This window comes from Amphiura filiformis, chromosome 2 (assembly GCF_039555335.1).
Source record: "Amphiura filiformis chromosome 2, Afil_fr2py, whole genome shotgun sequence".
In the NCBI taxonomy this organism is placed as follows: Eukaryota; Metazoa; Echinodermata; class Ophiuroidea; order Amphilepidida; family Amphiuridae; genus Amphiura; species Amphiura filiformis.
Window position 1 is genome coordinate 90227152 of NC_092629.1, and position 26981 is coordinate 90254132.

The 26981-nt window shown below is 36.6% G+C and overlaps 1 protein-coding gene across 4 annotated transcripts in view; it reads right to left on the minus strand.

The window, feature by feature from the left end:
- Positions 1-3886: 3886 nt before the first annotated feature.
- LOC140146817 (protein CBFA2T1-like) overlaps positions 3887-26981 on the minus strand; it is a 181687-nt gene continuing 158592 nt past the window's right edge. For 2 of the 4 annotated variants that reach the window (XM_072168698.1, XM_072168697.1), the window contains exons 2-9: positions 25985-26137; positions 24107-24333; positions 20471-20739; positions 19372-19598; positions 18815-18906; positions 16345-16588; positions 8920-9110; positions 3887-5806 (exon numbers count right to left, since the gene is read on the minus strand). In XM_072168698.1, the coding sequence (XP_072024799.1) occupies positions 5444-5806; positions 8920-9110; positions 16345-16588; positions 18815-18906; positions 19372-19598; positions 20471-20739; positions 24107-24333; positions 25985-26120 (1749 nt within the window). In that variant the 5' untranslated portion in view covers positions 26121-26137 and the 3' untranslated portion in view covers positions 3887-5443. The remainder of the gene's footprint in view (positions 5807-8919; positions 9111-16344; positions 16589-18814; positions 18907-19371; positions 19599-20470; positions 20740-24106; positions 24334-25984; positions 26138-26981) is intronic. The other 2 variants (XM_072168695.1, XM_072168696.1) reach the window with 2 other exon arrangements.

The window sequence follows — 26981 nt, forward strand, 5'->3', positions numbered from 1 at the left end:
CTAATGATACTTAAAGTGTATGTAGCTGGGAGGAAAAGCCAACGATCATTTGAAAAATTTGAATTTGACCTTTCATATAGACAATATACATTTTCCCCCCAAAAGATATTCAATATAGGCCTTTAAGAAAAGTTGACTTGTACTATTAGGGAGGGGGGCACTGAATAATAATAAATACATAAATTAGTTGAATTCAGTACCCCCTCCTAGAGCAAGAATGGGGCTGTGCAGTGATGGGGTTGTATACAACATGCCTAACCCTAAGACAACATGCCTAACCGAACAGGGAAAAAAGTCAAATGAAGGTTAAGGTAGGTCTAGGCAAGATATGCAAAGTTTATCCTGTTTAATATAATTTATATTCTTTCCTGCAATTGGGAGGATAACAATATTTAATAATGGTTTATAAAATTTGAGGTTCTTTCCAGTTTTGTTTGGGGGGGAGTTAGATACTGTAAAGCATTTATTCTCAAACTTTTTTTTTAAAGGAAAGTGGGGAAATGAAAATGCCCCTTTACACAAAGAAACAAATAAATCCACGCAAATGCTTCCATCTTTTCATGTTATTATTATTATCATCATATATCATCATATACAACCCAAAACATACAAGAGAGATGTATAATAAGATGCTGAAACGATACAAACAAATTGGCTTTTCCATTTGAAATTCTCACCCCTTGTGGAAAATTTTGAAACACCAAACAAAGTTAGGTTTTAGACATTCAAAATCCATCACTTTACAAATGTATGCCCAAAAATAATGGAAAAAATTTGGAATCCTAAATAAAATTTCCCAATTAGGACCAAAATTGTGTAAAATCTATGTGAATTTTAACATTTTTTACTTGGACCTTGAAGTTGAGAAATGAGATAGCAAGGCATATCTTCCACAAGGGGTGTGAATTTCAAATGGAATTGCCCAATATAACAATATTAGTCATGATTGTTACTACAAATTAATGACAAAAATGTTTAGATGTGAAAATAAACAAAATAAAATGCAAGGCAATGTTAATGTTATTTGCTATACACACCCTGTACCAACCGGGTTCTAAGTTTTCTTTAAAACAAAAACTTAGGCCTAAAATTGTTAGTTTTCAGTGACGTAACTGCTGTAACCAGACTTTGATAATGGGAGGGGGAGGGTGAAAGTGTATACGGAACTCCTACTTGCTTTTGGGGTGGGAAATAGAGGGCAAAAGTCCAAACTTGGGGTGATCAAGCAGTGGCATACCACTGACCCATGACAAATGTACGAAGTACACACAAATTTGCAATTTGAATGCTAACATGGGCCAAAATGAGGCCTATATTTAAGAGGCCAAAAGACAGATGCACACTATACATTTTGGTCAAATATCAGGGAGGGCTTCCCCTACCCCTGAGATCAGAGTCCCTGACCGCTGTGGTTACACTGTGTGTTATGTTATAAGCGAGTATATGAACTGTTAGGCCTTATTGTAAAAGTGGATATTTTCTTTTAATTAATTTTCACGCTTTTCCAATTCCTACCTGTTTCAGACTTCCAATTGCTTTAACCCCATGAGAACTACCTGCCGATTGGACAAAATGAATCTTGTGCCCAATTTTGAACCAATCAAGGAGGGTATTAATTTTTCCATCTGCAAATGCAAGTTTGACCATAGTTTAAAGCCTAGTCAATTGAAATGAGTTAGCAACCAATCAAAAATGCTGTTAGATGACCAGTAGTGTCCAGGGGGTTAAATTCATGATTCTCTAAGCTTCCATACATTGACCTAGACAGAAAAAGAACATAGTTGTGCACTGTTTCTTTCGCAGTAGCAGCTTGGAACGTGAAATAGCGAAAATAAATTAAGTAAAAATTTCCTCTTTTACAGTATTTGATTATAATTTGGTACATTTCTTAACATGGGCATGAAAAAAGTACAATTGAAAAAGAATGTCTTGATTAGAGTTTAAGAGCCATTTAACTATGGTAACAAAAATACTCTAAATACAGGATTGCACTGGTTTGGCAAAAAGGATTGGCACAGTATGCTACTGTGCAGACTTGATTCAAATCTGAAAGTCATTTGCTTTCCAATGGGAATACTGAGTCATTTTCATGATTCCACAAATGGAGTAATTTTTATGACTCCTCAAAGGAGTCATTTTTATGACTCCTCAAATGGAGTCATTTTTATGACTCCTCAAAAGGAGTAATTTTATGACTCCTCAAAAAGAGTATTTTTATGACTCTTCAAAAGAGTCATTTTATGACTCCTCAAAGAATCGTACTCTTCTCTGGGTACTGATGAGGTAATAAAATTGGTCTAGCACAAAACTGGTTTAGCACAAAATAAACCTGGTTTAGCACAAAATAAACCTGGTTAAATTAAGCACAGAACTAAATATGACATACTGCAAAAATAAATATAACTAGTATTTTCGAATAACTAAAAACAAATAACCATGACCCTGACCCTGACCAATATGACCCTTAAAGACATACCCTTGTGTGTATATTTTAAAACCAAATATGAAATCAATTCACAAGATAATAATCAAGTTCAGAACTATTTCCTCTGCACAGGGGCATAGCCAGCCTTTTACTGTGGAGGGGCAAAGCCAAATTTTCATCCCCATTTGTCAATTTTTTTGTCCCATTGTGGGGGGGCAAACACATATTTTCATTTATTTTAATGACACTTTACTTTTTGCCATCATTTGAAATCATTTTGCCCCAAAAATTGTCAATATTTGGCTTTATGGCACATATCTACTGACAAGAACAATGCATGCTGATTAAAAATGTGCGTGAACTGAAATATATTTTAATAGTACTTTCAATTTCAATTCCACTGCAGACAAGCTGAACGGCTGTTTCCCTTCCCACTGACAAGCCGGGCTAATCCACTTGCAATCCATACTCCCCATATGGAAGACATGACCTTAATCTTCCCATACAGGGAAGATTTCAAATGCAGTCACCTATTCAGGTAACCCCATTTTAAATTCACACTCCCTGTGAGGCAGATTAAGGTCATGTCTTCCATACCGGGGGGGGGGGGTGGATTTCAACTGAATAGCCAACTTCATGATCAAGAATGTACTTCATTCATTATCTATTTCTGTCAACACTTTTATCTATAATATTATTATTATCTATTGACTTAAGATAATAGGCAAACACATATCATTGAAGTTAAAAAAGAATGGAGAAAAATTCTAATGCATTTGGGTCGGTGATGTTTATATTGAAAATATTTAGGTCAACCAAGTGTATTCATTCCATTACAATTTCAACCATAAATGAGTGGTACAGTACCAGTACTTTTGATACACATGTACCAACATACCGTAAAAATTTGTTAATAAGCATAATTTACGCGTTGTTCGGACAAGAACTAATTTTTAGGGTACAAAATGTAGTTTGTGTAACTTTTTCTTTTTTTTCTTTTAATTTACAAATATATTTGTAACACAGGTATTTGTAAATTGAAAGGGGAGAAATTTTAAAAATTTAACAAACTGCCCAAAAAATGTGTTCTTGTCGGAACAACTCTTGTTGACAAATTTTTTATGGTATGGCCCAAACAAGCTATAATTGAGGACATCTTGAGAAGTCAATTTTCAAATTTTTGATAAAAGAACATTTAATTAAGTTTATCTAGACCAAATCACATACCTTTTGACATAAAATGACCCAAAGAGTATTTTTTTAGTTACCCTGCACAACCAAATGACAATAAAGATGCCAACAAATAAATTAACAAAGGATACAAAATCTAAAACAATATGCCTATTTCAACCTTGCCATTATTATGTGTGAGAGTGACATACTATGGGGTTTCAAACATACTCAGTGGCGTAGCGTCATAAGGGCACATGCCCCCCCCCCCATCGATCTGAAAATTAAGAAAATGGCCGAAAAATGGTTTCTTCCCCCAATCAGGCCCAGAGTCCCCCAATCATGTAATGGTGCCCCCCAATATGATGACCCACGCTACGCCAATTCATACTCATATATCAGTACACAGTTCTATAACCCCAATATGTTTGAACACTCACAGTATGACCTATGTGTTGGGTACAAAAACTCATCCTCCAAAACTTGAGGTCAAATTATGAGCCATGGTTGTCAAATAGGGGTTAATGAACTATGTCACCAGAAGTGAGATTGGACACACAGTGACATATATACCTGGACACAAAATAAAAATATATTACCATAAATAAGAATTGGTAACAACTATTTATGATCATAATTACAAAATATGAAAAATACTTTAATTTGACATTTTTGGTCTGTTTCACAGCAAAACACTGCCGGGGTTACAAATACCAATTCATGAGTTAGTGACACTACAACTTGGGGTGTCCTTTTCTTTGGAAAGGGGGTCACCAAATATGTGGGGGGGGAAGGGTTAGTGCTACATGAGGTTCATGACACAAGTTGTTGGGTTTTTTTTGCAGCAGGGACCCTGAAAATTTGAATTCTGTGTAATTTTGGAATCTGAAATGCAATGTTTTTACTCCTTTATGGGGCAAAAATGGCCTTTCCGGACCAGAGAGTTACCACTAACCTTGGTTTTAACAGAAAATGTGTGGGTCATGAAGCTCCTTTTTCAATTACAAATAGAAATGAGATCATTCAATTAAAATGCATGCCAGGAGAGCTCTCCAAATTCTTTAAAAACCTGTAATTCATGAGCTTTCCGGGTGCCACACCTTAAATTGGCATAATTTTTGCATTATTTTGTATTTCCTGATGTGCAAAGGGCAGTGGGGGGGGGGTAGGGTGGGGATAATTTGTCTCTCGTTCCCAATTTCCAAAGAAAATGACAACACCTAAGATACATTTTAGAAAGTAGATATTTGTTTTTATAGACCATTTGTACGATGAATACTTGTTTGTATCCATTGTTTGTATATTCGCATTATTGTTGGTATTTTGACAGAAAGTTATAAAAATGATGCAGAAATGAAATTGTTGCAAGAATAAATCCAAAACATATATAACCTATAACGAAGTCCCTAGCTGTAACATGATGCACAAATGAATCCTCTGCAGCAGTAGTGCAAAAAGTGAAGCCTTGGTCACTGTAAGTTTGCAAGAGATTTCCAGCAGCGTCATCCTACAAAATAAATCCACAAAAACAGTGTTCCATCCATAATTTATTTCTGTGTTGGTTCTGTACAATGTTTTTCCACTCCATTCACATAGTATAGTCAGCACTTTGATAATGCTTCACTTTGGCATAAAAATACATCAATAACAACAACAATGATCACAACAGTATCAAGCGTACCACTTGCAAGTTTTTTTTATACGATAAAAAAAAAAATTCCCGAAAAAAGCAATCCACCGTGTGAGTTGCTAGGGATAAAGCTATTATATTCCATGTCTATATTGCAGTTTATAGCACACAGTTTTGTAATAATATTTGGCTGCGATTCGAGTCCAGCGCCCTCTTGTCTAACTCGTAGTAGCTGTTGTGACTGGCGGTGTGGGCTGCCGCGCCGGAGGCGGTACAGTTGGAGTGGTAGTTCTTGATGTACTAGAGTGGTTGGAGTGCGTAGAACCAGCTGGACTTGCTGCTGGCATGCTGGACAGTGCTGGGGCTGAGGTTGGTACGCTGCTACTTGCTGTAGATCCGCTGCTTACAGCGATAGTTACAGCAGCAGTAGAACTGTCTGTTGAGTTAGCTTGTGCGGCGTATTGGCCGCAAGCTTTGTGGTGATTTTCCCAGTCTTTGTGCTGGCAGAATGCGCCGCAGTAACGCGCTGTGTTGCAACCACTGCATGTCTCGTTTGCTTTACGACCACAATTCCAACAACTCTGAACAAACACAAAAAGGAAAAGGAAATAATTAGTTTTAAGTATGATATAGTACACAAGAAATGCATAACCAATTTTTTCAAAACACCTACTAAACATGTTCCACCCTTCCACCACAAATATCCCCCAATATGAAAATTTTACATCATATTTCACCCTTTTCAAGTTTTTTCAAAGAAAGGAAAGAAAAAGACCCTGTTTGGATTCAATTTACAAAACCTTTGAAAATATACCCTAAATAAGTTAATCAACTTAAGAAAAACTACCCGTTTTAGTCAAAATTAATTTTTTTTTTTTTTTTCATGGCACGCGAGTAACATCCTCAAAACCCAACAGCTTAGGTGCTTAAAAAAAACACCCCCTTTTCACACTTTTATTTTGGTCATGCATGTGTGCACTGTCATAACCCCGAGGGTATTGCCCAACTGTTTGTTTCCATTTAAAAAATATAAAAATTATTCACTAGTTCAGATAGTAAAACTAGCCCTATGATTTGAAACACCTTTCCATGATGTCACATATTTCATAAGCTGATTATACCGGTATCTTCAATCATTCTGATGCTGTAATGAGGAACACCTGACATTACGACTTCTGATGCGAAACATGATATATCCTCCTATTGCTGCCTTGTGTGTATTTTTGTGTTAATCTTGTTATTTTGGGCAGGAAAAACCTCCTTTGTGCTTTTGGCCCCTGAACATGGTTAAAACAAAACTGCCAACAGGTTACATAGCAAGTGTTGCTTTAAGCATGTTAGGGGGCTAATGACACATAGGTTTTCTTGCATGCCCAGCGACACATTGTAACTGCTTAATGCTGTGTGCTAGCCATAGGCTTCAACATAAACAGTCCAGGTTCTGAGATATTTTCCCAAAATATCAAATATATCAAGATATCTTAAGAACCATTGAACAAATACTAGGCTTGTTTGTACTCATTTTAATGCATTTTGCATGCCGATTCCAAATATGTGATGTGTCATGTCAAAAGGGGCAGGATCGTAAATGGCGAAATGGCCAAATATCTGCCCGGGTGATTTTTTTCTCAATTTGGGTTTGTTGCGAATCTGTAATGTTTAAAATATTGTCTTAGAGTTTCAGACCGGAACATAACTGGCATCTAGTATTTTTTGAGACATTTTTCAAGGTAATTCCTACTCTCGACATATTCTCCTACTGTCAATAATATTTTTAAAGGCTGATATCTCAATTTCCAATTTTATAATACTATAACTTACGAACTCAATATCTTCGCTTAGAAATGTCCAATTTCATTGAGGAAAACGGCGTTGTGGAGCAAAATATCTCTATATTTAAGTTATATAAAAAGTGCCCAAAAGTGTCTCCTTTTGACATGACACGTCACATATGTTCATGAAAATTTAAAATTCTGAAATTTTTGAATTAAAAAAAAAATTGAAAGTTGTCGTCTGCAGTCAACACCCATGTGGAGAGAGTTAAATGGGAGCAGCACTAAATTGGGTGAATAATTATTTACAGTTTATGTTCATTCAAAAATGAAGAAACCTAGCAAACATTAAACGTTTACATGTTGCGTTATGTAAAGCAGGGAAAGGTAATAAACCATTTCAATAGCATTTTCAAAATATTTGTTAAAGCTGCCACAAACCATTGTTACATAATGGTTATTTTTTAATCGTGAGAAAAAATTTTTGTGAGAAAACTTTTGCTAAAAATATTTTACAATAACATATTTGTTTTTGTATTTGAATTTTTTTTGGTTTTTTAGGTTTTTTCCTTATTCAATAAAAATTGAAAGATAAAAAACAAAAACATTTGTTTGATACAGAATGTTTAAAAAAGTCTAATCATTTAATAACATAACATTTTAACTTATATAAGCATTTTTCATTTTATAAAATTTATTTTGTGTTTGCTGGAATACATGCAATCAATGATGTTATTATTTATTTGTGGTATAGGCCTATTATATAGTTCAGTGACTAAACTATAATATAATGTAACACTATTAATAACAACATTGATAACACCTAACACACGGCAGCCATTTGGGTATAACACATTTTTGCGTCCAAACCATTCAAATTAAGGGCGCAAGTGGCGGGCGTAATTGATGCAATCTGTTACATGTGTTAATGTCTATGCCTTTCAGCATTGTCTCATGTTGCCATGCTGTTACCATCAACAATTGTTATAATGATGATGTTTACAATATGATTACCAATTTGAATGGATACAGATTATGAACTTGTCTAAAAAGTGCACAATCAAAATGAGGCTCAAATGCATGTGATGTGATGTGAACTAATCAGGGCCAAGGACTGTAATGGTGCTATTCCAGGGCCAAGGACTGTAATTGTGCTATTCTATGTGTAACCCCCCCCCCCCTGGAAGAGTTTGGAATTCTACAATTTACCAGGTTGAATGGATGCAGATTATTAACTTGTCTAAAAATTACACAATTAAATGCATGTGATGTGATCTGAACAAATCAGGACCAAGGACTGTTATGGTGCTATTCCATTTGTCAACCCCCACCCCACCCCTTGAGTTTGGAATTCTTACTCTTAGAACCAAATTCAAAAGTTTGATCCATTTCAGATCCTACAATTTTATCCAAAAACAGTTTGTGGAATATTTTGCAATTCCAAGCATTCAACATTTACCCCCTGTTCCAGCTGGATGCCAACATACATTGATCCAAAATGACCATACATTGTATATTCGAATTGAGGTAGCAGTAATGAATTTAATCTTCCACAGGGGATGAGGATTTTAAATGGAATAGCCCAATGTGAAATTGAGATACAGAGAAGAAAAGGAAAAACCTCCCTATGTGTCTTTGGCCCCTGAACATTAATTATTGGTAAATTGTGCTTTACAAATCCACTTGATTACTCACGTTTTTAGACGTTTCATCTTCTTATGGAAGACTTCATCAGTAAATTGGACCCCTGAACATGTTTTAAGCAAAACTTCCTATGTTACCTGATGGCAGTCTTGCTTTAAACATGTTCAGGGGCCAAAGACCCATAGGAGGTTTTTCATGCCCAACGATACTTTATATCACCGTGCACAACTTTTATATCAGATACAAATTTCCATAAATTTACTATAAATCGCCCTCACCTCGCTGGAGTCATCCTGATGGTTCACAAGTGACACAGCCTCCTCCGCAGCCTGTCTCCTAGCCTCCACCACAGCTCTATCCAACTTAGCTCTCTCTGCATTCACCATCTCGTTGGCTTTCTGCTCGGCCGCTGTGACAGCTTTCTGCAACTCAGACACTGCTTGGCGCTTTACCTCGTTCACAGCTTCCTCTGAAATATACAACAATACAAATTTGGTTAGCATACAGCAAATTGTTGATATGCTTTTATGATACATGCAAAATGAGATCATGTACCCAAATAATAGATTTTTAAAATGCAAGCTCCGGACCAAAATTTCGGGACATAAAATGGTGTCTCCGGATCTATAAGTGGGGTTTTATTCAGTGCTCTTTTGGTAAAAATCTCCTAATATTTCTGAGAAATAATTGCTTGGAGCTCAAATTTGGAAGCTAATTTTAATGTATTTGGCGGAAAATTTAGCCAAAAGGCTCTGGGGACCTCAAAATAGGAGTCTCTGGGATGGAAAAGATATTGATTGGTCCAGAGGGTTGTTTTAGTGTGAAGGGGCAAAGCCAAATTTTCGTCCCCATTTTATCAATTTTTTGTCCCATTTTAGTCATTTTTAGTACAGTTGACACTTTGTCCTCCCTGGGGGGCAGTTTGTCCCCCCAATCACCCTGGCTATGCCCCTGTCGTGAGAGTAGCACTTAACCTGTAGTGCAAGGTATACAGTATACCCCTCCCCCTTGAGTACAAACTGGTACCCTAAAGCCACAATGTTGATCAAACTTAAGATCATCCTTATATTATAATAGTGCAAACAAGTTGTAAAACATTCCAAAAGAACATGCGACTATACAGCTGACCAATTAGTTTACAAACTCATACCCCACAGCCACATTAAAGGTCAAATTCAAGATAATAGTTAGTTACTAATGACAGGTCACCCACTCTGCCATAGAAAATGAGACTACAGGCCAGTCATTAACCCCACCAGATGTTGTTATTTCACATCCCCTCCCCTTGCCAATTTTGTGAACAATGTCTAGTAATTTAGCCTTCTCTCTGCAAGAAGTCCAGCAATGATCAGCAATCCAAAAAATTTCAAATTTGATCAAAATTTCATTATTTTAACTTTTTATGACAAAATTTGAAATCTACACGAAAAATGCATTCAAATGAGTACAAACATGCCTAGTATTGGTTCAGCAATTTTCGAGATGGCGTTCTTTTTTTCCGAAAAAAATCTGTTGAAATTTGTAACCAGCACATCAAGTATTATAGCCTGGTGCACTCACACAAAACTATCAAGCATAACACAGCTGTATTAGTTCACACACATAGTACTCTTTGATCCATTTCCCATTTAGTCTGACCAGCAAAAACAAAGAGTTCCTTGTAAGCTTAAAAGGGGCATCTCAGAATAATGCACTTGCCTAATGCAATAAGGGGTTATAGGAGCAATAAGTGCATAGCTTCAATCAAGGAGGAACTTCCTCCTTCTGAACTTCCTCCCTCCTTGAGGCAATGATGATAGAACAACTCCTTGCCACTAGCTGTTTTCCTTCATATTTTTGTTTGATTATGTTATTGAATACTTGTCTTCCTTGGTCTTTTCGCTACATCAATTGGTGTGGGGTGTGTATGTGGGGGTGGAGATGTATAAGCATATACTCAAAACTATGTGGCTATATTAAGAGAACCTAATGATGTAAACACTGCTTCAATTCAGCATCAAATAGTTCCGTAATTCTCTTGGTTACCGGACCACACTATTTTGATATGCCTTCGAGAGCCATATACTTTGTGTGGTGATCGTTTCGATCGTGGTTCATTATTCAAAGCGTGATCCCGTTGACATAGTAACATTACGAAACTTTGATACTTAATTGGCAACATATTTCATGGGAAAGCTGTTGATTAAAGTATTTCGAATCATCCATTACCACTACCATCATACTTGAAATAGCACCATAAACTAAATTTTATTTCTACCAGTTTTGCATTTAGGGGCCTACTTTCAACATTTTAATATCTAAACTTCAGAACAAAAATTCCTCGCTTTTAAAAAGGATTTGATTCTCTCCATTAACTCACAATATACTCTCTATATAACTACTTCAAAAAGATAATTAAATTGGACTTAATCATGTTTAAAGTTAGCTTAATCTGGTTCATCTTGACTGAAAACTTAAAAGAACATGTTAATCTTGAAAACATTCAAGATATTTCATTAAATTAACCCTAAACATGTTTAAATGTTAGTCTATTTGGTTTAACCCATCTTGAATGGCTTTTCTGAAAGGGCTAATCTTGAATACATAGGCCTGAGCCTAATTAATTGGCCTGGAACATGTATAACGCTCATTCTACAAAATCCGGTGCCAATAGCCTTTTTTCCATTCTTTGGTCCACAAAAACTTTGTCGAGCATTTAGGGCATCAAATATGTTGTTTTTCTGGTAGAACTCAACGAGATCTACACGGACATATATAGTTTTCCATACTTTAAATGCTTTCTTCAGCCTGATTAACCCTTGCAAAGGCTCAAAAATCGCTTAAAATGCGTTTCCACAGCTCAAGTGTCACATTTAACCCTGAATATTTTCTTTGAATAAATGTGATTTCTTTACATATTTGTTGTTTTTTAATTAGATAACGCACCATCATATTGTTTATCAACATTATTTTTTAGTGATTAAAATGTCTTTGCGTAATTCTAAAATAAATTGCACTTTCCACCAAAACGCTGTGAGCTACGTTACCCCTTTTTAACACACGTTATTGGAAAGAAGTAAAACAGAGGTATCAATGTAATTTGCGGTTTTTGAGAAGAAACACTCATAGGTTTTTAAAAATCACAGTAAAAATCGTGATGCTGTAGCGTTTTTGGCATAGAAATGTTGTAAACATTGAAATTTCGACCGACCATGTTAAGATTGGTGAACTACGTTACCAGGATTCTATAGTATGCACTTGTATTACACGTACTTCCTAATAATATGTGAAAGCTACCAGTGGTCGAACCCCATTTATATTAGAATTAACCGACATAACGTTCTAACGCTCGCAAATCACATTGAAAACATTAAAACCAGTGAACTATGTTACTGTGAGCTACGTTACACACTCATTTAAGCATCTTCAAAACTTCTATGAAATGGTGAAATCTGTTTTACATTTCACTCAAGTGATCTTTAATTTGCTTTTTATGACCTTGGATTGAGTAAAACCAGCCCATTTTATAGTCGGTAACGTAGCTCACATTACATTGAGTTTTAGTGTTAAAAACATCATGACTTCCTGAAAGAAAAATATGCAAGTGGTGTTGGCAATTTTTTACATCTGAAAGTAGTGATACATTTACTTTTAAAAAACACAAAAAGCAGGTCTTTTTGAACAACTTTTATTTTTTCATTTTTTTTTAGTGGATTGGCACCGGATTTTGTAGAATGAGCGATAAATGTTAGTTTAATCTGGTTTAACCCATATTGAATGGCTTTTCTGAAAGAGCCTGTGTTGAATACATATAGGCTTAATTAAAGTGGCCCTAAACATGTTTTAATGTTAGCTTAATTTGGTTTAACCCATCTTGAGTGGCTTTTCTAAAAGGTTAATCTTGAGAACATGCAAGGCAGCAGGCTCATTCATTATTCACAGCACTACAGCCACACCCCACCTGAATAAACACAGACCCTATGTTAAGAAACTGCACACTTATCAGTATTGTACCAAAACACTTGAGTCAACAAAGTCGAAGATAATTCCACAAAATTCAAAGCCATGTCTAACAAACCATATAGGCATATTTGTACTCATATGATTGCATTTTGCATGTTAAAATCAAATTTGGTCATAAAATTTCAAAAATGTGTAATTTTTTTTGAAAAGTTTAAAAAAGTGTGTTGTCTGCTCCTCTTATCGTCTGCTCCTCTTAAAGTTTTACAGAAAGGGTTAAGGCATAACAGAGATCATGTGACATCAGTCTCCTCCCATAAACCTTATGGATGCACATTTTAAAACGCAGACAACACTTGAATTTTTACCAATATTTGATATTTTTTATCTGAAAAATCCATTAAAATATATTCATTCAAATTCCACTTAAGTACAAGCAAATTACCTGATAGTCTGCAAATTTCTTATTTGTTTAAATCGAAGGGCAATTAAAAAAAGTCTTTGGAAGGTGAATTTTCCAGTAGCATACAAAACCATAATGAACTTATCATCACCCTGCACTGTGAGGAAACAATGTCTTAATACAGTATGGTGTATGGTGGTAGATATGACAAAAACCAAAAAGGGAAGCTTAAAACAACGTCTGGGTAGGCTAGAACAAAGAGTTTATGCCCCGTGTATAAAGGACAGATTTCTGTGCCACTAATGCGCACATGGCTGGGTTCGTATGAAAACTAGGCCGGTTTGGTCTGCGTACACACACACCCAACACACATGAAGTGCTGGAGGGTTACTTGGTGTATGTACTATACTCCATAACAAAATATCTCTACTTTTCCACCCTCTGATCTTGAATAGGCCATTTGTTCAAATAAACTGGTTTGAATTTTATGCCTGGTTGAGCTAACACAAACCATACCCAAACAAAGCATAGATCAACTCAAGTAGTTATTATCGCCTCGGGGCGTCAATTCTGATACTCAACCCGTTCATTGTGTCGTTGCCGCCGCCAACACGTAAAGAAGAATATTCCCATTAAACCAATACAACGATAATAAGCCAATAATAGCATCACCTCACATGCCACGGTTGAATAACCTCCATTTATGTATGATAGCTCAAATATTGACCTGACATGAAAAAGGATGAGTTTTTGTACCTAACACACTCAAAGGTCATTTATATGTGTGTATAAGCATATTAAGGTCAAAGAACTGTGCATGGGTGGATTGGAGTGTCAATAATGACTTTGTAAGGAGGCGGGCAAAGTTGGTATTGTTCCGTCCGATCATTTTATCTCAATTTGATCGAAATTGAGCGCTGTTATTTTAGCCTGATTCATTACCGTTTCACAGTGAATGGTGTGTGAATGGCAAGCAATTTATAAGAAGAAAACCCGGTACAAAAGCGTGTACTAGCCGTGCTAAAATGATCAATTGTCGGTGTTTGTAACTGTTGATACAAGGCTAAGTGATTTCCCAATCTTATTTTACAATGGCTGCTGTGCAGATTCCAATCTTAATTTTTTCCTCTTTTTTGTGTTAAATTTGTGTCGTGATGCCATGGATGAATGAGTAGGAAGCTATTAAATGGATTTGAAGTGAATTTGACTTTTAAGTATGAGTTTGGTACCAGATTGAGTAACTTTTTAAAACCTTTTGTACTGCTGTCTTTCAAAATAATTCATTTGTCACCAAAAGCCACTGAATGTACATTGTACATCTTCCCATTTTTGATTGGACCTTAGTACAGAGTGCTCTGTGTTTATCAACATAAAAAGATTCAAGTTTCTAGAGACAGGGGTGAGGGTGACCACAGATAAAAGAAATCTGAAAAACTGAAATTTGGAAAGTTCCTATACTTTTGTACAGAGGAAGTGCAGAAAAGAGATAAAAAAGTCTTAATTCAGATTTTAATCTCACACCCCTGTAGATTTTTTAAATCAAAATATCAAGAGCTATCTCAAGAACCACCAAACCAATACTAGGCTTGTTTACTCATTTTGATGCATATTTCATGCTAATTCCAAATATAGTCATGAAAATGTACAATTCTGAAATTTTTTAGTTTGTGTGGCAAGGGTGAAGAAAACTTGGGATGAATCCTTTCCCAGTGTATATACTTCTAACATGCATGGAAAAGAAGAAAACAATTCACTGAAAGAGATACTTAATTTGTGTTGAATAGCCCACAAATGTTGACAACTTTCAGTAATACGCCTTTGCCTTTTAAATATCACTTTGTTTACCAAAATGAAATCTTTTTGGCCGTTATTGACTTTTTCTTCTGCGAAAAAGATAAATTTAGCTAGCAAATGGGCTATTTCAGTTGAAATCCATATATTCCCTATGGAAGACATGACCTTAATCTCCCACACAGGATGTAGATTCAGTCACCCATTCAGGTAACCCCATATGAAATTCACACTCCCTGTGGAAGATTAAGGACATATCTTTCATAGGGGGTGTATTTATTTATTTTATGGATTTCAACTGGAATAGCTCAAAGGTGCTGAATTTGGCGTTTACAAAAATAAAGAAGTCAAAAGTTTCTATTTTTTTACTCTTTTACAGTTTAAATAACCATTTTAACAGATCCAATTGGAAAATATTTACACAACATTTTTAAGTATCTCTTGCAGATGAATTGAAATGTGTTAGTACTTAAGTGGCATGCAATAGCTAAGGAACTGCAGAATGTACGATCACTAATTTATCCCTTTCTGGTACTAATGGCCAATGAGCACTTTCGCTTATTTAGTTATCAAACATATTTTCCCTAAAGTTGAATAATTCAAGTCAAAAGTTATTCTTTCACAAGCTTGTTCATGTTTTGGGGTTTTTTTAACTGGTATTTTAAACATTAATGTAAGTGCATGTTTTACTGAAATTCTGAAAAGAATAAATAAGACAATGTGGAGGGTAACCAATTGAAATAATAATATCGATCTTATTAAAACATTGCAAATTTTACAAAATATTTGCAAGAAAAAAGGGTAAATTTCTCCTTTTTATTTAGAGCAAAAGCTTGGGATTTTTTGGGGGAGGGGGGAAATGTTTCAACATAAAACACATACTGTAGTATTTTCCCCCATATGCAAATATTGTATTAAAATATTGTTAATCCGAAAATAAAACCGCCCATTCTGCCATTCCTTTGAAAATTAATAACATCAAGCAATAGGGGGTAGCGTGTGCCCTGAGCATTATGGGAAATATGGTGACTTATGGTCTGAAATCATTGGCCGCTAAGTTTGTTCCCATATGTTTAGTGTGGAAAATTCAGTTAATTTCAATGTTGTATCACAAGAATCCTAGGGGGTGTGATCCGAAGTTTACACTAGCATTTTTTTCTATGTATTTTTGAATTTATTGCTCTGCATGCTAGTCATAGGCTTCAACATAAAACAAGTTTTGAGATATTTTCTCAACATATCAAGAGCTATCTCAAGAACCACTGAACCAATACCAGGCTTGTTAGTACTCATTTTGATGCATTTTTCATGCAGGTTCCAAATATGGTCTTCAAAATGTACAATTCTGAAATTTGTGAATTTTTGTACAAAAAAATTGAAATTTAATTGTCGTCTGCATCTAGAGTAAAGATTCACATATCCCAGGATTCTCATAATACAACATTGAAATTGGCCAAATTTTACACACAAAACCTATTTCCAACCTGAAGCCACCATATTACCCACAATGCTCAGGGGACACGCTACCCCCCTAAACACCAAGCAAAAAGTAAAGCGAGAAGCCAATCACCAAGTCGCACTGAAATCCCGCTAGACATACCAGCCCGCCGCTTAACCTCCGACACTCTGTCCTCCGTCTGGCGAATCGTGTGCGCCATCATCTCGCCGGCACGCTTCTTCATGTCATGTTCGGTGCCTTCTGAGTGTCTGCGCACCCACAGCGCTAGTTCCTCTCTGTCTTGGATGCTGCGCTGGTGTAGAACAGCGAGGGCGCGTTTGGTTTTTTCAACCATACCCACAATGCATTGCAGCATCTGTTGGAAGAATTGAATAAAAATGAACATAATTATAACATAAAATGATTTATATATTATCCTGTTTTTGAAACATGGCTAAATCTTAATTCTTTAGTTAGTTCAACTGGCAATAAAAGTCCAAATTTAATATTTTGAAATTTGAGGGAATAGACTATAGGATAAGAACATTACAATTGCAGTCACAAAATACAAAGACTTGACACAAGTCTAAGCATTCAAAACTTTGAGTATAAGCTGGTTAGGCCAAGAAAAAAAGAATGTATGTCTCAGACACTCGTGCACATTGCTAAGTGAAATCCAATTTAGCGCTAACGTTGGCCGTATTTTTTTTTGCCGCGCATGTGTACATTTTCGGCTTGTGTCCCCCTAAAGCGTGACTAGTCTTTGACAAAGACTAATATGTAGGGCCTATATAAATATTAAAATATGTGTTTTGCAACAAAAATGTAATTTCCAAAAATTGACCAAACATTAAAATTTGACTTTCATTGCCAGTTAGAACCAAAACATTGTTTCATTTAGCAAAATAGGATGAAAAATTTGTATCCAAAAAAAAATGAGTGCTGTGTTTTTCTCTGGAGTAAGGCATGGTACTACCAGACTATAATAGTTTCCCTGGTTTCATTCAGCATATATGCATGTGTTTTACAGTATCTGCACCTTGTGCATATTAAATCAAGGAACAGCTGGACTTGTGATGAACAATGATGACCACAACAAGTCACACACAACCGATTAGTTATTGATGATTGAATTCTAACTAATGAGTTGCATGGAGGGTCCAGACCTAAAAACAATTTACCAACTTATATAAATTTTCCCAACATGTGGAGTACTGATTAGGAGCTGTCATCACACATGGGATGTCGTTTTACCAACAGTCATGTTCCTGCATGCAATGGCAAGGTGATACTGTAACCAATATATTATATTTAGTCACTCTGATAAAAATATACACAGATGATAACAAAAGAGTTAAATAGATAACAGACAAATGACAAACCAATGATGGACACATTTATGACACATTTTAATTCACGACAAATGACAAACTGATGGCGAATACATTTACAACACATTAAGTCAGGACAAAGAGGCAGGACACCATCGGGGTGGTACTCAGTACAAATGACCATACGGGACGTGCACGCAAACATGGGTAGCATTTTCGGCCTTCTGGTATATCAATGACCCCTTTTTCAAAGCCTATTTTGGTATATGAATGGGTCCTTTTTCAAAATTTTCTCAATTTTTACGGAAAACAGCCCAATTTTTCCTTAATCTAGCCATAATTGTCAAAATTTTCCCAAGTTTTGTTGGAAATTTTGTAAAAACTAAGACAATTTTGGTTAAATTCGGCCGAAAATTTTGACTTTTGGTATATCAATGGGTCCAAATTTCTTGAAAATTTGGTCTATTTATGGGTCCACTACCAAAATCTCAGCTGCACGTCCCTACCAAAACCAAACTTGAGTACCCTCGAACACCATCTACGAGTACACCCTGGGATATCACAGTACTGGTGCAGCTGGTCCTTGTGTGAGTGGTCAAACATTCTTTAGATATCTCTGACTTCATCAGGACATTTATCAAAGACTTTAATACACAGGCATGGAACATATTTGACAAAAGATGGACAAAGAGTAACAGACAGATTATGCAACAGACAAGACAGACAGACAAAAGAAAGACAGACATACGGTCTTACTGTATCTACATGCTTCCAGTTGTCCTCTATCCTATCATCAAATATCATTGGATCTGGATATACGGAGTCTCTATGTGACATAACAAGACAAGACAAGACAGACAACTGAAAGACAGACAGACTGTCTTACCGTGTCAACATGCTTCCAGTCATCCTCTATCCTATCATCCAATATCATTGGATCTGGATATACGGAGTCTCTATGTGACGAAACAAGACAAGACAGACAAAAGAAAGACAGACAGATGGTCTTACCGTATCTACATGCTTCCAGTCGTCCTCTATCCTATCATCAAATAACATTGGATCTGGATATACTGAATCTCTATGTGACGAAACAAGACAAGACAAGACAGACAAATAAAAGACAGACAAATGGTCTTACCGTATCTACATGCTTCCAGTCATCCTCTATCCTATCATCAAATAACATTGGATCTGGATATACTGAGTCTCTATGTGACGAAACAAGACAAGACAAGACAGACAAATAAAAGACAGACAAATGGTCTTACCGTATCTACATGCTTCCAGTCATCCTCTATCCTATCATCAAATAACATTGGATCTGGATATACTGAGTCTCTATGTGACGAAAAACCTGCTGCTAGAAGAGAGGAGAAAAAACAGTCAATCACTTGATTCAATCAATCGGCAAATCAAAATTCAATCAATCACTTGATTCAATCAATCAGCAAATCAAAACTATCAAAAGGCCTCACATAGTTGATTGTGAGTTTTCCATCAAATAAACAAAGGCTGAAAATTTTATATTATTCATTATTTTCTCAAGTTCATAATCAGTCAAAGTGCAGAATTAAGCTTACGTACTGAAGAATTGAACGATCTACTACATATGCTCCAGCAGGGGTAGTCAGCCAATTCAGATTGTGTAAAAAAAGTGCATGAATTCGGAGGGCGGATTACTATAAAAACTTTCTAATATTAATTTGTGAAAAATTGCAATAATTCAACACAGGCGGGCGATAGGAAACTCAGAATCATCAGGTGGGTCCTATAACAGGCAATAAGACTGCTCTAGATAATTTTGTTTCAATTTTCAAATACTTACCAAACGGTGGATGTCCCCCTCTTTCCCTTTCATATCTTTCCCTCATTTCTCTCATCTCCCGGGCATGAGCTAAGTCCTCCATCCTGATTTGATGATGGCCTCCAGAGCCTTGTCCCGCCGGATAATGACCGGGACCATGTCCGGGACTTAAGGTACATTGTCTCTTTGGTGCCGGTCCATCAGCTGTTGAGTTTTCTGTGCCATTTTCTTTAGGTCTGTTCATTGTCCTATGGTGAGGAAACAAAACCAAATTGTTAAGAAACGGTCTGTTAGTCCGAAAAGGGTTGAGATCGGTTTTAGGGCATTTTATGTCAGTCAGGATTAGGGCCCAGTTAGGGATTAGTTTAGGGTTAACATTTGGATTAGTGTTAGGGATAGGGTTAGGAGTCCGATGATGGTGGTGCAAAGTGGCACACAGATGTATCTCCATTAGCCATTGTGCAATCCTGTAGCGCTCAGCGGCACAGAGCTGTAACTCCAAATAGGGACTGAAATGGAGTAACATCCTTGTGCCTATGAGCTATGGAAATGGCATCCCAACAATATTTCCTCCAATAACATTTGGTAACACTTATGTGACCTGCTCCCACAAAATCAGTGTAAAGTCACAAGTTGGGAGTTTCAAGACGTTCCAACTGAGTTGTTATTCTTTGTTTGAAGACACCTGTATAGTCAGTGGTATGTCCTTTGTGAATGGGGACATAATATGCTGTACTCTGTATTCAACTTTTCAAGTCTGTATTCACAAAGGACATACCACAGCCAATACAGGTGTCTTCAAATAGAACACTAACTTGACAGTTGTAACCAGTGTTCAAATTAAGGAAAAATAAATGGTTGTCCTACAGACAACCAGGTTACAATTTCTGGTTATCCGTTTAGGTTTTTGGTTGTCCGTATGTATAAAGGTCCCTTTTGGCTACAGATTTATGGTTGTCCGACGGACAACCGAATCAGTATTTTCGGTTGTCCGGCGACTTTTTTAGTTGTCCTGGGCGAACGGACAACCAAAATTTCGAACGCTGGTTGTAACGTCTCGAAATTCCCAACTTGCAACTTTCGTGGGAGCAGATCACAAATGACCCTATAAGTTGCTTACCTTTCATCCGGCGTTCTCCTCTTGCCGTTCTCATTGACATCCATCAGCGATTCCGACTCAGCTGAGGGCGCTTTCACATCTAGTAATTGTTGCTCATTCTGCATATAGTATTGCTGAGGAGTCATTTTTGCGATGCGCGCGCAGTGCATGAGCTCACGCTGTAGGAGGGGCAAGTTTGCCTTGAGGAACGGTATAACGAATGGCCTGAGTGGAAAATTGGTCGCCTCTTGTAACTTATTATGAAAGTCTTCTACCGTCAATGCATTATTCTGAAACAGAAGATGATAAAAAACGAAATGTTTACAACTTCGATAAACTGGATCTATTTCTGTTTTCAGGGAGGCATCTCAGCAGCAGTTTTTTTTGTAGTGTACTTTTGCAGTATACAGTGACTCTAATGGCTGGTGCCATCTAGTAAACACAAATTGTTTTAAAGAAATGTTCGGGTTATATTTATAAAGATATATAAAATAAAGGGTATAAAATGTTTTAAGAACATTCAAAAACATTTTTGACAACATCTGCAAAAGTAACATAATGTAACTGAAGTGATGACAAAATATTTTCCGGCAAAATTGTTGGCCAACAAATATTTCAAATAATATTTTGACAACAAAAAATGTGTTAAAGTACAATAAATTTGGCTGATTCCAAGGTGTATTTTGGGACATGTGTTTACAAATATAATTCATTTCGAAAGATCGTATATTATGGCTTTAACTGAAATTAGTTGCATAAACCAAAGTATTTCACATAAATGAATTTAAAATATTGACATTTTAAAAATAAAAACGTACAACCAACTGCTCCACAGCATAATACATTAATGCAAACAGCACATGGGTTCATTTTACCTGCCCCCAGAACAAAATATCTTGCATATAATTTAAAACCTGCCGATTTATATATTAGTTTTAACTAAAAACACCTGCCGTTAAATGGTGTATCAAATTTTATCTGGGTTTAGCTGTGTTCACATTGTCGGACGTACGCCCGGCGGAACTTGGTCGGTGCAAGTTGCTAGGAGTAGCGGTTGGCAATGCCAGGAGTTGTGGCAGTGTAAAAGATGGTTAGCGCAATTTCTGTCGACAATGTCCGACAATTTATTCCTGACAAGAATAGCGAGCTATGTGTAATCTTCGCCGGGTGTATGTTGCAATGTGAATGCTGCTACGCCTGGCACCCGATGTAAGTTTGACCTTTTTTGGTCGGAACTAAGAAATTGCATTTCACATGTTTTAAAAAGGTCACAGAAACACCGGAAGTGGTAGCCAATGTTAAGCTGACCAGAAGTGAATGCTTGGTTCAACTGGCCGGCAAATATCTGTCAAATTTTTATCAATGTCAGCGTTAAGTTTACGCTGGGTGTAACTCAAAATGTGAACATGACTTTTGCAGGCTTTCAGGTAGATTCTGGTTTCTGTCAATTCTGTGATGGTTCAGCTGCCATAACAATAGCCTCATTCCCATTACAAAGTTTAATAACCTATAATGACCTGCGATGATTTACAATTTGACCTCATGTTGTAAGGGATGAGGTTCAGTACCCAAATCCACAAAGGTCTTCCACGGCCGTATGTGTATATTGAGTCTTTCAGAACTGTGCCATGGGAGATTGGAATATGGATGAGCCAAAAGTGTCTCATTCCCAATGGCAGAGTTCAATAAGCTCCATTCAATAATTATACCTCAAAACGTTGATCTCAAGTTGTGGAATATGAGTTAACACACACATCCCATTCAAAGTTCATTCTCTGAGCATAGGATTATATTAGGGTAAAGGAACTGTGTACTGACAGATGAGTTGCAAGTTATATGAGCACTCACACATAAAGGGATGATTTTGAAAGGCATATCAAAATGTTTACAATGGGGGGGTAAACACAGCCCTTTGTTTTAATGATGTGCAAAAGTCAATGACACAATTTCTGATTGACATTATTAGATCCAAGCAGGTGGAAATTGTAAAATTGTGATATGCTCAAATTGGAGCGAGAAACAATAAAATACGTAAGAAAATGGTATTTTAAAAGATTATAACGTAACAACCAAGTAGCTAGGGATTTAATTAAGGTACATCACACTTAGGCCAAAAAAAAAATTTGTTGTGTTGCCCTCAACCGTCCGGTCCTAAATCCTGAAAAATCAGGGTCGCAATTTGTTTTTTTGTTTTTCTTTTGAATGATGATTTTTACAGATTTGTTCAAAAAATCAATGTTTTTCACTTAAAATTAATATTATATTGAAAGACTAGTCTTTAATTGATGTCTAACAGGTATCCAGAAGTCAAAATTGACAAATGTCCCTAATTGAAGAAGCATTATTTAATATTTGAGGGATTTTTAAAATCTGAAGGTTAAAAAAAAAAAAAAAAAAAAATCCGACCGCCCGACCCAACTTTCCCATTTTTCCACTTGAGGGCAACACAACAATTTTTTTTTTTTTGGCCTTATGCAAGAGTCAAAGGGAATCTGGACCCTACCCTCTGTAAGTGTTCCTCATTTTGTTTGTGAAAATGTGTCTTTATTACATGTACCTTGCTGGACAAACCATATGGTAAATCTTGACTCGGAATGCGTTTTCAAAAGCGATGAAATGGGCGAATCTTCAACCAAACAAATAATCACAAAGGCGAATCTTTGACTAATCTTTGCCCTCGTGTAGATTGCAAAACGACTGCTCAGTGCCAAAAGTGTGTAAGTGCAATAGCTGCCATGTGTAGATGAGTCCTGTGTGTAAATTGCCAAATGTACACCCACAGGGTAGCTATTGCACTTACCCACTTCTGGCACTGAGCCGTTGAAAAGTGCAAGTATACAAAAGACTGGTATATTTTGCTCCAGTGTGCCAGCTGGAGGAGCTATAAGCTTACTTCCAGTTTAAGTCAACAGCTAAGTGGGTCAAATTATAAATATATTTTTTGAGTGATTGCAGGCATGCATTGACATTCTGGTTTGCTTTATAAATAACACATTCAAAGAATGTTGTAAGGTGTTTTGTAGAAACACTCAGGCTGTTCCTTTTTAGGCTTTGAAGTATGTGCTAACCTGCAGGGTCCTATCAGGGGAACTTTTATGATACATTTGTCGAGGCCCAAATGCAAGAAATGTCTTTATAACTTTATTAAAGCCATATTATAACATATGCTAATGAGGATGCCCTCAATATTTTTCAAAATTCGGGTTTTTTTTACATGATTGTTAATATGTACTTTAGTAAACTAACAAGTAACATACCCTGCAAAAATCCAAACTTTAGGTGCTGAAGTTTTGTTGAAATTCGATATTTTGAATAAACGGCAGGAACTGTCATTTTATTATTATGATGGAAATATTAGTCGTACGCATATAACACAGTACGTACATGGCGTACGGGCAGTTGTGACATATCAAAAGAGCCGACCTGACTCCCGTTCAAATGAGTGGCTCGCATTGGAGACATATGCGCTGGTATTAAATAGCGATTTTCTTTGCATTGCCTGGTCTGTTTGGGCCCAAATTAAAAGAGGACGTATCTGACAGTGAAAATTAACATTTTATACCAAAACAATACAATTCTATTTCTTATGGAAATAAATATTATAATATGGCTTTAATTTTACCAACATTCTCTCCAAAAACATCTATACAAACTTACTACAAGTCCCATAACTAAGCCTCGTACTCTCTCGCCAATTTCCGGTGATATATCAGATCCAAATTGCTGCAGCGTAGTCAGGAACCGCTTTAATTTGCTGAGCTGCCGAGCGCCGCACGCTGGTGGGACTTCTTGGCCGGCTGAGGTGGCGCTGTTCATACTACTTGGTGGTGAAGGTGTGCCTCCATTTATGCTGCGTGGCGAATGCATGCCATTGACCATGGAACCTGAACAAAAGAAAAACATCATGTGGTTACTAGTGCTGGTGCTGTATTTGTGTGTGTGCATGGGGGGGCTTGTACACCCTTATTCCTCCCCTCCCCCAGATTTAGTCTTCCTGCCCCCCCCCCCACTCCCTTGATCCGAACAAGGCTGCACACAGATACTACATATCCTCATCTCACAATCAGTAGCATAGCCAAAGCAAGTGGGAGGGGGAAGCTGCCCCCTGTGAAAAGTCTTGCCCCCATCCTCTGCGGGATGATGGTCGTCCTGATAGTCACCCTGATATTTAAAGATTTTTGTCAACATTTTACCCATTGCAAGTTTCTTGCAAATCCTGGCTGCACCACCGTTTACAATTGTATATACAGCTGTGAGTGTATCAAAAAAATTGTATTGTATTTGAATATTCCGACCCTCCCAATAATCCATGGATGCCATATAATTCCAACATCGCTACTTCTGACTATAGCAATATAATTTTTATGCATAAAATACTCCTCCTGTTTATTACCAGCACTCATCATCACATGATGGTAATAAAATCCCCTGCAAAATACCCTTTGTTTTTAACGTTCAGGTGCGGAGTCGCTATTATAATGTGTATGCAGGTGTGCGTGTAATCCCGTGTGAATTAACACGCACGTACAGGTGTCAGCTGTGGTAGGAGAGAAACAGACAATTATTATGCTTGTAGGGAGAAAATAGACGACACACCGATGGATTTTAATTGGAAATGGCTATGAAATATTGTGTACTATCCATTTTATGTTTTATTCGCATAGCATTATTAGCAGTACATGTATACCTGGGAAATACTAAAATTGTTTTTCATATTTTGATTTTTTTTTCTTTTAAATTTTGATCTTTCAAATGATCTTTTTTTGTACTTTTCTCAATAGGCCTATATTAATAAATGATATATGTGGCCAAATCTGGTACAATCTGAAGCAGGCTAAAGTCGCCAATAATGAAACTGAGATATGGGCAAAAAGGGAGGAGAAAAAACAATAAATTACATAAGAAAATGGACATATAAAAGGTTCAACATCAGTAGTACTGATTTCCAACTTAGCCGCAGTGGATCAGATTGGGTCACATAATGATGCAGCTGTTTGAAGTTGCATAAAATTGTTTTTAATTTTTTTGACATCATTGGTGCTCATTTGCATACAATTATGACATGAGTGACCTTGATGACCCCATTGATGACCTTGATGACCCCATTTCACATCTGCAAAGTTTCATGCCTGTATTCCAATACCTTTTTGTACGAAAGTTAAAACTTTGACAACATAACAACAAAATTACATATTGTTAAAATGGTCTACATTGAGTGACAGACTCATAGATATTGATGTACTGATGGTCATATAAATTAACCATCCATGAATTCCAATGCAGCATTAATTTGTGAATATTATTTATCATGTTTTCCATAGGGGTGTATGGTTTTCAAGTAGAATAGCCCAGTACCCTTTGTTGTTTGATTCTGAACCAGACATGCCAGTCAGTGTTGTCAAAAATCCTGAAATGGCAAAAAATTTCCTGAAAAATGTACTTTTTTATACCTATATACATTTGTACAGGATCATCCGAGTAAAATTTCCTGAAATCAGGAAATATCCTGAAGACTGGCAATACTGATTCCCTTACCTGATGCAGAGCTTGTTGAATGCGACCTTGAATGCGTTGCCATGGCAGCTGACGCTGTCTGCGTTGCGCTAGGATTGGGCGAAGTCTGCGCCGTCGTCTTGCTATGCGACTGTGAGTCTACGGGTGAATCCGGCATTCTAATATCTGTATGATCTGAAAGAACAAAATAAAAAGATATTTAGGTCAAATCTCAAGAAGGTCATCATTTGATACATCCTTACTCTGCCTGGAGAAAGACAGACCATCCTTCCGTAACCATCAAGAACTCCCTGATATCTAATGGTGTGTCCCTTAAAACCATAATGTTACATAGTTAAGATGGAAATAAAAATCTGATAATTCCTAATTTGCGCTTAGACCGAGATGTCGTCATTTGATGTCATGCCGACTTGTAATGTGCAGTAACGATGCTCGGTAAATGTGCGTCAAACAAGGACATCTCGGGTCTAACCGCAAGGAATTGTGGGGTTCATCGAAAAGGTCATTTCATTTGCTGCAACATTTTTAGATACAACGCAAAACTAAAAAGAATCACATGTGTGGTTTTATCTTGCCAAACTATTATATTTTTAGATGCCATGGCAAAAGCTACACACCATCACTCAGTCAAGTACCAATAGATAGCTAGCGTAACCAGCCAGCCAAAATACAGAAATTTTCAACATATAATGAAAAAAAATAATAATATGCTTTTATAAAGTACTATATACAAATTCCCTTTCCTACACTTAAAACTCATCACAATTTCTGAAATCTCTGTAGTAGTCTCACCAGGCAATTTCAACAATGAAAACTGTCACATGTTGTTGTGAACTCCCCTTTGAGAAGCAAACAACTAACGACGACTGCGATTAAATACAAACGTGTCACACCTCAACCTAAAACTGTCCACCTTTTCATACCCACCGTGGAGATCGCATCGTTTCTTATTAGCGCAAAGAAGTCGCATTTCCAATAGCTACCGTCCGTTATTTGATTTTTTTTTCAGGTGACCAAA